This window comes from Calonectris borealis, chromosome 7, assembly GCF_964195595.1.
Source record: "Calonectris borealis chromosome 7, bCalBor7.hap1.2, whole genome shotgun sequence".
Taxonomy (NCBI): domain Eukaryota; kingdom Metazoa; phylum Chordata; class Aves; order Procellariiformes; family Procellariidae; genus Calonectris; species Calonectris borealis.
The window spans coordinates 40,325,258-40,337,825 of record NC_134318.1 but is presented as its reverse complement, the minus strand read 5'-3'; the positions used below and the strand labels follow the sequence as shown (position 1 = coordinate 40,337,825).

Sequence of the window (12,568 nt, the reverse complement as noted above, 5' to 3'; positions counted from 1 at the left end):
GGAGGCGAGATCAGAATCGGGAATTTTCTACATGAAAGGTATTACATAAAACCAAAGGGCTATTCACGTCATCGGCCCATCTCCCTAATTAAAAGCTGCAAGACTCCGAGCTCGGTCTGAGCGAGCGATCAATCCCCCCGACACAATGTGCCCTCAGAGACGTTTGCAGAACACGTCTGACGCTGCTGAGGGCTTTGTTTCCCCTGCACCTCCTTCCCTGAGCATAAAAAGCTGCAATTGAAGAGTCCTGGTCCTTGGAGGGAGCGCTGGTTTTTATCAGATGGTAACGATGAGTACATCATGAAATCATTTAATAGTTCTCATTAAATGCATTGCTGGAGAGCAGGCCTGATTTATGAACGGTATGCCGTGGGTATAAATAAGCTGCACTTTGCTTGTAACACACAGCTGGTCAAGAAAATTAATGTTTTGTTTTCCATAACCTTTGTACTCTCCCTTCCTCTGCTACTATGGCAAAGCTCAAGGCGTGTAACTCGATCGTTCTCGGGAAGACGACACACGTCCAAATGCCTCGCACGGGCTCAATCCAACAGCGGAGAGGCAGGCTCCCCAAAGGCAGCCCTGCGCTCCAGCTTTCCCAAAGCCGCCGCCCTTACACGTGGATATACCTCCCCGTTTCAAAACAAAGCCCAAAGTGCTTACAAGCAGACTTGCCTCTTTTGCATTTGTGCTGGAAGTGTTGCTGGAACAGCGTTATCCTGGTAAGTTCAGGTCCAAGAAATACTGATATATTTAGCACTGCTGCATAACTTTCCATCTTTAAAAGCCCAGTATTCCTTTTTCTTTTGTGCCCAGGGAATGGGACAAAAGCCACTCAAACCAGATGAACATCCGTCTTCAGAAGAGAGGAAATTCAAGGCCATTGCGACACAGGACAGTGGCCAGAGGCACTTTTTAATGCTTATATTAACCATGGCACCTAATCCTAAGCAAACACTTCATCAGTTGCATAATGTTTTTTTCAAAAGACCTTTTAGTCCCAGCACAAGGTGTACACTGTGCATGTGATTGAGCACAGGGAAAATTGCACTTTCAGGGCAGACAGATGTTGAAGAGGCTTAGGAGAGAGTCGATTTAAACAAGGACAGAGAGAAGGGCTTTGCAATCATATGGTTCACATCTGGAATTTACAGGCATGATAATTTTATAACCCTCTCCTTACGGTTTTGAAGCAATGCAATATTCTCCCTCACTTTCCAGCCTAAGCGAGAAACATCCTCATGTGTCTGACAACTTTATGTGACTCTGAGACTGCACGCTGTGTTGTAAAAAAGGTAGTGGGAAGCTGGCAGAGCCAGTGAGGTGCATACAGGCACTTGTATTTCACGGGTATTAAAACATGAAGTCTTAAAAACAAAGGAAGACACAGTTTCAGTTTACTTCTGCTCACAGCAAGTCCCTTTGTATCTCATTCAGAGACCCTTCTGGTTGCTTTTATGGTGTATAGGAGCCTCTCTTCATAAAAGCCACTTTCTAATGACTTTATATATTTCTTTTCTGGTTGAAACCAAGAAACCTCTTACTCAACCAACCACTTTTCATGCGTACATAACACATGAGGCTGTAAAATCACTGCAAGGAGAGATTTTCAGGCACGAGGAGACAAAGCACTGAGACAGCTGAGAACGAAACAATGTGGAAATCACCTCCAACCATAGCAGGAAATGTGGAAAAGATTAATCTCCTTTAAAACTAATATTTTTACATTTTCACAGACATAGCCCCAGCATGGTCACAGCTGTGTGCATATTCCAGGCACTAACTTTGTGGGTGGACTCACAATCTGCCTAAAACCAAACTTTAGCTATCATCAAGCTTAGTTTAGCCACATATTTGGAATCTAAAGCCAAAGAAATTAAGAGCACTTCTTTGGGAGGCAACACAGATTTTGGCAACTGCTGTTGAGTTTTAAACGTTAGAAAGTAATTGCTAATGCACAAAGAAACTGGAATTGAGGAGAATTTTCCCCAGGTTGGAGAGCAGTACCGGTCTCCACTCCAACAGCTATCGGAAAGTCAGTCAGTCTCAGCCTAACATGCCCTACCCAGATGTCAGCACCACCCCCAAAACACGGATGCACACCGACACATATATGCATTAGTATTCACGTTACTCATTTTGAATGTCTGTTTCTCTGTAGATGAAGAAAATTCATATTCAATTGTCTTCTTTTAAAATGATACATAAAGCAGGAAGACAACTTATTTCAACAGGAAAAATTTATTGGACTAATTTATAGGGTGTATTTATTCATAAGACAAATTTTTGCTAGGCCTGGTGATGCATTAAGATGAATCTGACCTAATGACTCTGGCTCTTCTTTCCTACTAGTTCCTGTCCTGATAATTAAGAGGGATTTAATTATTTCCAGGAATTAGTTATGCAAAAATATATCAATTTTGCAGAGGTTATTAACTCCACGGTTTCCACCAAGCCACACTGACTCCAAGGTTGATCTTGAGTTGATGCAGCTTCAAATCTCATTTTTCCTGGTATGAACCAATGTTTCATTTTATTGCTATTTGAGTTTATAAGAGAGGCTGGGAAGGAACGGAGGACATGGAGAACTGACTCCTGCCTCTGACACTGGCCTGGTGCGTGACCTCAGGTATGTCACTTCGCCTTTCCATGCATTGGCTTCCCCAGCTGAAACCTGAGAATAACAATACTTAACTCCTTTGTGTAAGCACTTTGAAACTCCATCATGAAATAGCCAGATATAGAAGAGTGAGGTGTTTCCAGCCCCTTCAAGATTAAGTGGGATAGGATTCAGTGATGGATGAATCTGTGTCCAAGCCCCAAAGCAGGGGCCGGAGGATGGATCAGTCGCAAACTGTTTGGGACAATGCCCTGGCCAGCTGGGAGTCATAAATGGATTTTGGCATCGACTTCAAGAACGTCAGAGCTTCACCTTCTACATCGCAGGGCCTCATCTGTAAACCAGAAATAATGGGATTTCTGTCTTTCCATTCCCTCTCCCCAATACAGATTTTGTGTTCATCAAGCACAGACTGTGTCTTACCTAAACTGTTAAACTCAGTTTTGGTAGGAACCTGGAGGAATTACTGAAAGGCAATGAAATAATCCTACAAACGACAAGACCAGCAATACGAGGAAGAAGAGTGAGAGAGCAGGAGGGAGAAGTTGTTTGCGAACCAGCACTGAGCCTTTTTGGGCTGGAGCAGTCATCTGTGGGGCACGCAGTGCGGGGCACAGCAATTTCGGTGTTAAAGTTGTCCATAAAGTATGGGCCAAATTCTGGTCTCTACCACCCGTGAGCAGCTTCCTTTGACTTCAGTGGGAACCAGTCCCACACAGCTGAGAGCAGGATTTATCTCTCTGTGTGTAATGTCTTGTACGTAAACAAAAGAGGGAGGAAGACACTTCTCAGATAATCATCACAGAAATGATCTTGGCCTTTCTAACATCGATGCCAAGAATATAACTGATAAAAAACCCTAGAGCTGATCTCTGCCTCATGATTGGATTTCTGCCAGCACAAATTTGGAAATTTAGGTTGTTTGCTTGTGTGCAAGGATGTCCCCTGCACAAAGTTTCCACTAAATGTATACAAGAAAGTAATGGCCCTGCTTTCCTTCCAGTGCACCAAGTCTTGGGTCTGCAAAGCCGTATCCCATGCAGTAACGGCACGGCTCTGTGTAGCAGTTGTGGCAGCCCCATGATAGACACTGGAATCAACACCCGAAGACTTGTGTTTAGCACCCATGTTTAATGATATCTTTGTGACCTTGCACAAACCAATTAGTCTATATTGCAGTTTCAACATGTATAAAGCAGAGCAAAAATACCCAGCCTTCAAGCGCCCGAGACCGGGGAATGAAAAGCAGCGCGCTGATGAAAGCATGCTCTGAGTATCACTTAATCATACTGCAAGTCCCCTTTTCCCACCTAGACATCATTTGCATGTATTCTCAAGGCTCCAACATGCTTTACAGATGTCTGGAGCGTTAGGATTATGATCACACAAACCGCTCTCCTTTCTTCTGGTTCACCTATCCCTGTGCAAATCCCTGGACCAGCAACAAATCGGTTAGTTCCCCCTGGACAGGGGGATGGAAGCAGCTACTCCTGAGAGCAAGTACTTACAGTCACTGCCCCCAAGGAACTGCGCTGCTGCCAGGAATTAAAGGTAGCCAGGCGTTCTTTGCTTACTGTAAATATTTTGCAGCCAGTAATTACAGCCTATTTCAATTCTCCACCCTGGAAAAAGCTCGCTGTTCTTAAGGCAGGGGCAATCAAACTGTTAGCGACTGCTTCTTCCAACACCTCCAGCTTCCCTTTGGAAGTCCTTCTGGAGATCCTCTTCCTCCAACCTCCATGAACAACAGTTTAAGAGTCCCTAAGGGAAGTGGTGGCTTTGGCTGACATGAGATGTCCAACCCATGCTCAAACAGGCCAAGCCTCTTCTTGCCCAAACAAGCGAAACACAACCAGCAGCCGCCTCATAAAGAGTTAAAATGAAGAGTTCTGCTAACACTTAAGCGTTACAAATCTTTTCAGTTAAAATAAATTATTCAGGAGATGTCATCCTCCCATCAGCACCATCTGAGCTACATTTTTAATAGTTCTGTGCGCTGAACATGGTCTGTCATAATATCAGTGATACCAAGGCTGCGAGACGAAGGGGGAAATGCAAGCACACTACGGAACATGAAAGACAGAGCTGCTTTCTCTTAACGGCCATGACACACGTGCCGCCCAAGGCAGAGGAGAGATCAGTGGTGTAAGTTACGTTGCTGAGGAGTTAAACAAACAGAAATAACTCACCAACTTCAGGAATCACAGGAGCCTCTTTATTTTCCCTCAGAACCACTATCCTGCTCGACAGATAATTCAGCCACCAGCTTCCCCTGTCTTAGGTCTCACCTACTGTGAATGAATCCACACTGTGACTCCACCAGATTTTTCCAGACATAACCTTGAATCAGGATCTACCCTCAAGGTTGCAAGGATATATAACTAAACAATGAGTCTTCTGCTCCATGTCTCTAGGAATAATAATGAAGGGAGCATTTCTCTTTGCCCCAGATGTTAAAATAACCACCTATCTCCCCATTGACCCATGTATTTATTCACTTATTTGTCCAAATCACATACCACATGCAGAAAACAAATGTAACCAAACACATTTACAAGCAACTAGAGGGAAGCAGATCTGAGCGTAACATGTAGGAGAACGTTGCATCAGTTCAGTGTCTGTGATACCCAAATTGCCCACGTCCCTACAGCATGGTCAATGACTACGATGATACTCCAGGACATGACGATGAAAGTCTTGCACTTATAAATACACTGTACACTTTGGGAGGCATGCAATACAGGGGGGGAGACTGCTCCACCCCCATGACTCAAATTGTCTTTCATGGTCAAAACTCTCTCCTCTCTCAGTGTGGGTGAAGAGTAGTAAAGGATTCCTGATGAAGACAACTCCTGATCTTTCCTTCTTACTCCGCAAAGTTCCTACACACCCCGGTCATGTCTACCTGCTCAAACTCTCCTGCCCTTGTTCCTGTCCCAGAACGAGGAGTAGAGAAGGGGACCAGGCTTCCCACAGGGGAGCTGTCTGGGGCAAGATAACCCCAAGACAAGGGCCTCTTGTCCTACCAGTCAGGGGAGGCGGGCTGTTGTGGAGTGACCCCAGAGTTCCACGCTTCTTGCTTCTGAGTAGGGAAACAATTTTGCCCCAGTGTTTTCCGCCTGCAGCTTCACCTGGTTTAGGTTTTAACTGAGTGAGGAGGAGACACAAGGAGTAACTGCAAGGCTCTTGCAAATCAAAGCATAGAAAAGGGATGGGGATATGGGAGATCCTCAGCCTCCTCCAGCAGCATCGGTGTCAGACTTACAAAGGGGCACATCAAAACCCAACTTCTGAGGAGCAAACACCACCTGTGTCTTCTCTTGTCTCACAGATGGGAAGAGCTGCCGACACAAGGGTAGCAGCAGCTTAGTAGGTCTGCTTTGCTCTTAGGCATAACTTGATAAGGTTAATTGAGGGTGTTTTGCTAACTGGTGGTTCTAAGACAGACTAAGAAGTAAGAGATGGCTGTTCAGGCCAATAAGGCAGCATATGGAGGATGGAAGAACGGACCAAAATTTGGCAGGGATTATGGAAAAAATACAGATTCTTGTTCATCGCTCAGAGGTAAAGATGAGCACAAGGCGTGAAAGCACTCTGGATGCCCACAAACACTCCCACTATTCACCCTGGCATCTCCTCGGGACCTGAAAGAATTCTGCAAGGCAAAAAAATGCTGCGGTCAGTTACGAGTGGGCTCAAGGACTGAATAGCTAGCAAAGAAACCCCATGTGTGTCCAGGCTGGAATGAAGAAAATTCAAATGCAAATATGCTAAAGTATCGCTTGAGTCCCCCGGGGAGCGGCAGAATGAACGTTTGCCAACACGGTGATTTCTGGGAGTTAAGCATGTGCCCAAAGGAGAACCGAGTGACGCCACCAACCCGAGGGAACGCAGCAAGGGCACCAAAGCCAGAATGTGCAATTGAACTGCAAGCTCAGAGACGACAACGCTCTCTGCCATGTAAAAAAGAGAATAGCAGCACCCCAGAACTCCATCACTTTTTCCGTTTTGATTTACGCCTGCTTCCTCAGCTGTAAAATAGCTTACCTCTACTCACCTATGGCAGATAGGTTTCATCTGCCATGGCTTCGTATCAAGGAGAATGAGCTGGCCCTGCGGTCAGGGACAGCACACTTCGTAGAGGACCATCAGCATCCTGGAGAGATGCCATCCAACAGCAATCAATCATCCGGACCAGAGCGCAGAGGATACAAGTGCAGACTGAAAGTCAGCTATTGTGTGGATGCACCTACAGGGGAACATTTGGTGGAATGAGGGTAACGAGGAAAACAGGAAGCCTGAGCCTGTTTGTCCAAGGACAGTGATTATAATAGTGCCTATCTTTATAGCATACAACGGACGTTCCTGCAAGACTGTCACGTGCCACGAGGAGGAACATCTGGAGAAATATCTTTCTTTGGATACCTGGGAGGGTGAGGAACCCTCATCCCGTCAAGTATGAGGTGAGCGGAGCACCAGGACGGAGAAGCAGAGCAAGGGTGAGCTCGGGAGGGAGTGGGAAGAGCCAGCTGCTGGTTTTGGCAGCGGTGCTGCCTGAGATATCGGGGAGGTCACTTCCCCTCCGTGCCTCCCGCTCGCCCAGTGGAAAAATAGCTTGTCATCTGACATTCAAGAAGTAACCGCTGATCTCTTCCAGAAGTACTGAGTGGTGGATCAGTACCGAGAACTACCATGAAGAATTAATTCTGTGCAGGACCTGGTATTGGTTACGGTACCTCCAACAGTAGGTTGCTCTTTCAAATGAAATTTTTGCCAAGGATAAAACTATGCTGCTGCAGTACTGATCTCCTCGGGGAAAGCACATTTCTGGGTGGCCTCCAGAAAGGGGCTCCTTTGCCTTCTCGCATCACTGCCCATTCACTCCAGAGGTACCACTCGTTCCCTGGGAGGCTGAAGCCAGTTCTAGGTACTTCTAGACCTGGTCTGTGTTAACTCGGGCACTGGAGGGAAAAAGAAACCCGACCATAGTGCAGCAGCCAGAGGTCCAAAAATGCGGTGACCTTGTGAATACTGAAGGCAGGCTCAACCCAGAGCAATTTGTTTTGTTTGGAGACACCCTGGCAGTGGCTGCATTAAGAATGCATGGCCTCTAATGCGGAACATGTGTTTGCTGAGAATAATAAAGCACCTGAGCAGGAAAGTTGGGGCCGTTGAGCCTCCTTCCCTCTCAGCAGCCTCCAAATTGCTTTCTGGTTTATGACTTCGAAGGTGAGAGCACGATCAAACAGGCGGGCTGGGAGGTGCGGGGGTTTTATCTGTCCCCAGAAAGCACACATCAAAAATAAAAAGGATGGGTGGGAAAATGACGGACAGCGATGGAAGCAGAAGGATTCGGAAACATCAGCAAAGCTGGGACCAGGTCCAAGCTGGTACTCGCTCTGGCCGAGCCGTTTTTGATTTAAACCCCTAAAATCAGTCGCTGCTAACCCCCTGGGTACTCTCTCAGGGCAGCTTTTTTGGATTATATGAAACACTCTGATCCACTTCAAGCATCCCATGTGATGGCTGGGAGTGTGGGCCACCGAGGGTCCCCAGCGGAGAGGGCTCCCCATGTTCTGCCCAGGGACAGCCAGACCTGGGTGACTGCTCCGCAATCCCAGGAGATTTTGGAGTAAAGCCAGCCTGGCTATTCCCCCCTCCTGCCCCTGCCTGGGGAGCTAACCCCGCACAAACCCCTTGCTGGGGAGCAGGAAAAGCGATGCTCCGGTTCAGGTGCCTGCCCAGTGCGTGAGGCTACCGACGTGGGAAGGGTTAAGGTAACCGCAGTCGTAGGCTTGTTTACCCTGCACATTAGAGAGGGATAGTTTGCTGTGAACACGCTGATCAATATCTCCCAGCTGCCAGTTTAATCAGGATTAAGTGAGCAGCTATTAATTTTGCTCTTTTCCAACAACATTAGCCACCGTGTGAAAATGTTTCCTCTATCACAAACAAATTAACCTTGATATCATCTATCCAGACATTTTAAAGGGACTTAAAAAAAGAAAACCCCAAACCAAAACACTAACAAGAAGGGCCAAGACCAATAATCTGGCTTTAATTAGAAGCTTTCCAGCGAGCGGCTCGCAGGAGAAGGACGAAGCAGCGGCAGGGGTGCTTGCTCAGAGCCAAGGCGTGCTTGCTCGGTGCACGGAGCCGGGTGTTGAGATGAAGGCTGGATGGACGCCTGCAAAGCCACCTTTGAATTCTTCAGGCATGGAAACACAGCGCCGTGTGGGGAGCTGGGACCAGCAAGCAGGTCCCCAAGGCCCCTTCCTGGCCCAAAGGGGCTCCAAGGTCAATGTCAGAGCAGTGCCCGAGGACTGAGACACCTCCTTGGTCTGCATGGATGTGGCCAGACGTGGAGGTGTCACCACGGCAGGAGAGATTTGACTCCTCAGGCACACACTGTTTTACTGCTAACGAGGCAAATCCTGCAGCCCTCAAGAATCTACCCCTCCCAGCAAATTTCAGGAAATATTTTAACGTGCCGACTGGCGCAGTTTGCGGCTCACCCACAGGCACTGAATATTTATATACGTGCAAACTGCTTCACTCCTGAAACGCATCCACCTTTGGCGAGGCGTGGCAGGCAGCCACCCGGCACAGCGCGCAGCTACGCATACAAACACGCTGAAGTAATTCAGCTTGGGCTACGCCAGAGCTCTTTGGGATTAAACTCCCCGGGCTACAGATGACAGATGCTTGCAGATCCACGAACAAACGACCACAGCACAACAGCTCTGAAGAGACGGCTTCTGCTGTTTTGTCCTCTTTGCCCTAAAAAGTCTCTTATTCTCATCCATGGGGTGACTCATGGAGGACGAGGACACGTCCTAGGAAGAAGGAAAGCAGGACACACAGAAGCCCAGCTCCGCGCTTTGTAAAAGCCCTTTCTCTCGGCTATTCTGCCCATCGCAAAGGCACCAGAAGTTCTCCGAAGAAAGGAAGACAGACGGGGCTGGACTTTCTTTCCAAGCTTCCTCTGAAATCACACTTGGCAGAGCTGCCCCAGCCTGTTGAAAGAGCATGGGAACGTGCGTGGCAAGAGCTGCTCTCAGGTTGGAGCTCTCTTGGTTTTTCTAAGCCATCTGGGCTCTGATTTCACTTGCAGAATAAGGCCCCTTAAGTCCCAAATGAAAAGTCAGCTCCTAACCCAAGGGTTCAGCTTGGGGTCGATGGCAGAGGAGCAGCTGAAGAACACACTCATTAAATCCTTCCAGTTAACGGCAGCGGGGAAAGGCCTTTGCCATCACAAAGGAAAACTCACCCAATCCTTTCCCGTTCCCCATATCCCCCCGACTCCACTGCCCTATCTAGCTGGAAAATCTCTGCTACTCTTTCCCATCTGCTGGAAAAGGAGCGAGAGACCCGGTGCAGGCAGAGCTCAGGCAGCTGATGAGTTTCCCAGCGCTGGGTTATACAACCCTTCTTCCAGCCAGCAGAGCAAGGCGGTGTTTGAAACGCTGGTGCCCTCCATCCTTCCCTGAACCCGAAATCCTACCTGGATTAAGCTTCCCAGCACCATGCCCAAATGAAAACCACCATGCACAGCACCATGCCCAAGTGGCAATGGTGAGCAGCCTTAGACCAAACAACCTCAGTGCAAACACCATCTGCTGCAAATCCCTCATCCTTTATACAGCTCCAAAGCTTCGTGAGATGCATGGACATCTCTCTCTCCTTTCTCCATGTGGACCCAGAGAGGTCCTTGAAGAAGAGAAAAAATTGGACCACGACTCGCCGGCTGGTGTGAATTCTGTCCTCTCGGTTATGCTACGTAAGCCACAAAGACATGGCCATAGGGTGGGGGAGCATGTCATGCTCGGTGACAAGTCTTTTCAGAGCAAACCTCAAAAGTCTTTCGTTGCAGAGCTCTGCTTCCTTCCGCTCCCGTCTGCACAAACCATCTATGAATCGCAAAGTGACATCTGGCTCTGATTAATAGATGTGTAGCACTGGGCCTCCACCCTCCCCACTTATGTCAGGAACTATGTTGATATAAATTCAACTGAAGAGCTATTGTTCAAATCGGGCCACATCAAGCCATTTTCAGGCCAGAAGAGCGGTGATTCGAGGGAGGCTGCCATGGAGCAGAGCAGGTTCAGGTAGCACTGAAGGCCAAGCCAACTGCACCGTGGAGGGCGAAGACCTTTCAGTGCCAGGTAGGATTGTGGATAAAATTATGCTCTCCCAAGACTGGATATAATCCAGGTGAGAGCTGTTACCCAGCATTGCCTCTGGGAATGTTAAAATAAGACTTTGCACTCTTTCTTTAAAGATCTTAGAGTTCTACAAACATTGGGGAACTAAATCTCTTGGCGCTCCCAGGGTGCCATATAAGCTGGCTGGGATATCCACAGAGGCAGGTTTAAAAGTCCCAATGACTCTTTCATTTGTTTTACTGAAAGGGAAACTGAGGCCCCAAGGGAGTCGAGCCAACGTTTCCTAATTTGAATGCTTGATGTTAGGCAACTCATCCACATGAAGAAATCATTTACAATTTTTACATTTTTTTTATCAGATTAAAGTATTACAAGGTTGATCCCCTTCCAGACAGCTTGGTTGGCTGCATTATGTTTCAACACTTGGATTTTTCCCACAAAAAACACCACCAGTATACTGCAGAAATTCAACCATACGCCTGCATGTGCCTACAAACACACAGCCTTGAAAATGGCAACACCAAGTAAGTATTTCCCACAAAAACAAAAATTCTCTTTGAATATTAAAGCTGTTATATCAAATAGATACTTACTACTGCATAATTAAAAAAGCCTCTGCAACTTTAATGCATATGGCCCTTGATCATGTGGAAGCAAGAACGAACAAAATCATTAGGAGCTAAATTATTCTAGTAGCCTATTATCATAGTGTAATCTTATTAAAGAAAATTCATGCTGGTATAGCCTCTTATCTTCTCCACTTACAGAAGAGCCATGTGGTGTATTTCTGAGCGCACAGAGATAATAAAATTATAGTGAATTATGCAGCCCGCATATGGAAAAAGGAGCATAATTCTGTCCCTGCAAGGAGGGATGCTGATTTTTCTCAGGGAGGCGAAAACAGCACTACCCAGTTACTAAGTATAAAGGGACTATTCATTATTATCTGCAGACGAGCAATTTTGGAGAAGATTTAGGGGCTGCCAGTGCAAAAAGGCACAGCTTGCTGCCACGGCTCGGCCAACAGCCAGTGCCGCTCGCTGGCTTCAACGGCTTCCATCGCATCGCTTGGTGCGGGTGTCTGTACCTCCCACCCAACAACGCGTGGAGCTCTGTGCCACCCTCCCTGGGCACCACCGGTGCGTCCCCCGATACAGCAACAGAGGCTGGCACTCGTGCTGTTCTCCCTCCGGTGATCCCTTCCCCGCGCGGCTGGTCTCAAGTCGATGAAACATTTCGGAGCATCGCTTGGAGAGCTCCCTCTCCGTGAACATCCCTGCAACAGATCCCACTTGGCTGACAGCGCTAATTGAATTCAGAGCTGTTGTGAACTCGCACTAATTGGCATGGAGGATAGTGTCCACTGCTCCGGCTTCCCCATGGCTCAGCATCTAGCCGTGGCTGTCCCTGTGAGCTTCGGCTGTGCTACGCCGGGATGCTGCACCAAAGCGGGGCATGGAAATCCCACCCGGGTCGGGGTAATGATAAGGGCAAAGGATGCCCCAAGAACCCAGGCATAGCAGAAGGCAAAGCAAGCTGTCAGCAGATAGGGAGGGAGCAGACCTGGTCCTACAGCTCCACTTTCCACCAAAAAAACCACTGTGTACATCTGGCCAGAGCTGACCACGCCGTCATGGTCTGGACCAGCCCACCACGATGCTCACACAGCCCCGTCCAGCTCAGCTAGCTGTTTGGGGAAAGGACGGGCCACACCGTGAAGCCCTGCGGGTTTTGGTGTCTCTGGGCCAGCTGCTGTCTCTCCTAACCAGCCTTTATAAATGGA

General features: G+C 47.8%; 1 protein-coding gene across 3 annotated transcripts in view; it reads right to left on the bottom strand.

The window, feature by feature from the left end:
- The window catches only part of LHPP (phospholysine phosphohistidine inorganic pyrophosphate phosphatase), an 89,195-nt gene that overhangs the window by 17,988 nt on the left and 58,639 nt on the right, over nt 1-12,568 (bottom strand). The window contains exon 7 of one of the 3 annotated variants that reach the window (XM_075155257.1): nt 2,194-2,954. The exons of the other annotated variants lie outside the window; for them this stretch is intronic. Coding sequence (XP_075011358.1) covers nt 2,951-2,954 — 4 coding nt within the window. The 3' untranslated portion in view covers nt 2,194-2,950. Of the gene's footprint in view, nt 1-2,193; nt 2,955-12,568 lie in introns of those variants that run through there. 3 annotated transcript variants of the gene reach the window in all.